Raw genomic sequence first — 2,753 nt, forward strand, 5'->3', positions numbered from 1 at the left:
CACACATCAGGAGGCTGGGGCTGTGAGGAGGAATAAAGGGAGATTTATTTAAAGTAAAAATCTCTACTCCTTGCAACATTTGTGTTTGACAGGTCGTACTGGAAGAGCAGGGCACAGAGGAAAAGCAGTCACTTTCTTTACAGAAGATGATAAACCTTTATTACGGAGGTAAATTGGAAACATGTTACAACAGAGTGGTTTGTGTGGTGTGGTTGTGTCTGGTCCCACCCACCTCACGGGTACTTCACACTCACTCGTGTCTTTATTTCTTGCTTTAAAAACCTAACAAAACAAAAGACCACCAACAAAACAGCCAGTTGTCAGGATTGCTGTTTTCCATAGAACATCCTTATCACTTGTCAAAGCACTGGAGTTGATCTCTTCCCTTCTCTCCTTTCCAGTATAGCCAACGTTATCCAGCGAGCTGGCTGTCCTGTGCCAGACTACATAAAACACCTGCCCAAACTGCAGAGGTATGTTCTTTGAGTAGTTCACCAGTTTTTTAATTAGCGCTCCTTAATAGCTTTTAATAGTTTCTAAAACTAGAAACATATATATATATATATATATTTATATGACTTTATGTCAAAATAAAGTTTGTGGCTGAACAAACTTTGTGGCTGAACTAATCTTGGTATAAACAACACTGAAAATACATTCACACCCATAAATCCCTTTCAGCCAGTAAAAGGTTTTATTTAGTTTGGATAATTTTTGCCCTTTAAAGTAATTTAATCCTTCTTCGCTAAATGTTGTTCTCAGCAAACAAAAGAAGAAATTCATTAAGAAACCCTTGACAAGAGAATCTATTTGTACAACCCCGAAGTGCTTCTTGAAAAAAGGCAAAAGAAAAATGTAAGTACTTTTTTCTCAAGAGGAGGTAAGAGATGCTGTTTATCCAGAAAAGGCCCAGAAAATTCCTCCAAAATAACAGATAACTTGTTTGGATGAACTGCCGAGTCATAATGATTTTAGTGCTGAAGTTTTAGTGTCAATGTCTGTCTACTGAAAATTGGATTTATTACCCACACTTAGGAGTGTTGCTGCACAAGCACAATAAAAACCAACTGTGATATACTTCATTTATTATGTTCAGGTGTCATAGTCTCTGATGTGTTTTTTTGTAGGAAAACTACAAAGGAAAATATTAAGGAAAAGAAGAAACTTAAAGAAAACAAACAGGGCAGTTAAATTACAGACTGTTTCAGAAAGCTGAATTCAGACTGGTGAGCAGGGGCTGACACCTCTGTGCTGGAACAGAAGAATGAAGATGACAGCGAGGTTCGTGGAGAAAAATATTTCTCGTGTTTGCTTCTGGGTGAGGATGGAGGTTTACATGCAAGAAAGTCCCTACTGGAATGCCAGGAGAGGATTCCTGGATGCTTCTTATAGAAGCTGAAGCGTGTGCTCGTGCAGCGCATGCCTTGTGTTTCTGACAATAGTTCAAAACCTTGCTCTTCCTGCTTTTTTCTTCTGGAAAATCTGTTTGAAATAACTAATAATTTACATGTCTGTAAACTCTGGTAATTTTATAGTGTTTCACAATTGAGCCTCAAACCAGAATAAACAGGGTCATAGGATAATACAGAGATTTGCTTGTCTATACAGCTCCAGTGGAACAAGTCTGCAGGCCAGAAGGCCCAGCTCCAGCTGTTCTGTGCGTGTTCTGCTCAGAGTGTTCTCTGTCAGAATCACAGAATGGTTTGGGTTGGAAGGGACCTTGAAGCCCATCGAGTTCCACCCCTGCCATGGGCAGGGACACCTTCCACCAGCCCAGGTTGCTCCAGGAATGGGGCAACCACAGCTTTTCTGGGCAACCTGTGCCAGGGCCTGCCTACCCTCCCAGGGAGGAATTTCTTCCCAGTATCCCATCCATGCCATCTGTCAGTGGGAATCCTTTCCCCCTTGTCCTTTGCTCCCCGCTCTTGTAACAAGCCCCCATCTCACCCCGGGGGTTGCCTCTTCCTTGTCCTCTCTGGTTTTTTTATCCATCTTTTCACGGAAAAGCGAGTGATTTGACTGTGGGAAACCGGCGTTCCTGAGGGGGACCCGGGGGCCAATTCCTGTGTAACCGAGGGCCCGGGGAGCTGTGGGGCCGAGGGGCTGTGGATCCCAGGCACTGATGGCTGTGGGGCTGAGGGGCTGTGGATCCCAGGCACTGAGGGCTGTGGGGCCGAGGGGCTGTGGATCCCAGGCACTGAGGGCTGTGGGGCTGAGGGGCTGTGGATCCCAGGCAGTGAGGGCTGAGGGGCCGAGGGGCTGTGGATCCCAGGCACTGAGGGCTGTGGGGCCGAGGGGCTGTGGATCCCAGGCACTGATGGCTGAGGGGCTGTGGATCCCAGGCACTGAGGGCTGTGGGACTGAGGAGCTGAGGGGTTGAGGGGCTGTGGATCCCAGGCACTGACGGCTGTGGGGCTGAGGGGCTGTGGATCCCAGGCACTGAGGGCTGAGGGGCTGTGGATCCCAGGCACTGAGGGCTGTGGGACGGAGGGTCCGGGCCCGTGGGCGGTGCTTGCCCGGGCCGGCCCCGGAAGCCGCCGCCGCCGCCGCTCCGGTGACAGACGGCGGAGCCGAGCGCGAAGATGGCGCTGCGGCCCGGGCCCGGCGCGGGGGGCGCCGGCGGGGCGGGCGGAGGAGCGGCCGGGGCCGCCAGGTCGGTGGTGACGGGGGGTGCGAGTGAGGGGCTGTGGAGAGGAGGGGACTGAGGGGACGCTGAGATGGCGGGAGGTGGGGGGCGATGACAGGGGTGGAGG

General features: G+C 49.9%; 2 protein-coding genes across 7 annotated transcripts in view; both read left to right on the forward strand.

The window, feature by feature from the left end:
- The window catches only part of DDX52 (DExD-box helicase 52), a 6,728-nt gene extending 5,284 nt beyond the window's left edge, over positions 1–1,444 (forward strand). Inside the window, 4 exon segments of the mRNA XM_027883781.1 lie at positions 402–473; positions 763–855; positions 1,128–1,185; positions 1,187–1,444. Coding sequence (XP_027739582.1) covers positions 402–473; positions 763–855; positions 1,128–1,185; positions 1,187–1,216 — 253 coding nt within the window. The 3' untranslated portion in view covers positions 1,217–1,444.
- A 1,138-nt stretch (positions 1,445–2,582) lies between these two features.
- Positions 2,583–2,753, forward strand: part of SYNRG (synergin gamma) — a 37,699-nt gene continuing 37,528 nt past the window's right edge. For all 6 annotated transcript variants that reach the window (XM_027883774.1, XM_027883775.1, XM_027883777.1 and 3 more), the window contains exon 1: positions 2,583–2,653. In XM_027883774.1, coding sequence (XP_027739575.1) covers positions 2,583–2,653 — 71 coding nt within the window. The remainder of the gene's footprint in view (positions 2,654–2,753) is intronic.

Source organism: Empidonax traillii, unplaced genomic scaffold, assembly GCF_003031625.1.
Source record: "Empidonax traillii isolate 1590-97213 ecotype Southwest subspecies unplaced genomic scaffold, ASM303162v1 scaffold135:size1941959, whole genome shotgun sequence".
Lineage (NCBI taxonomy): Eukaryota > Metazoa > Chordata > Aves > Passeriformes > Tyrannidae > Empidonax > Empidonax traillii.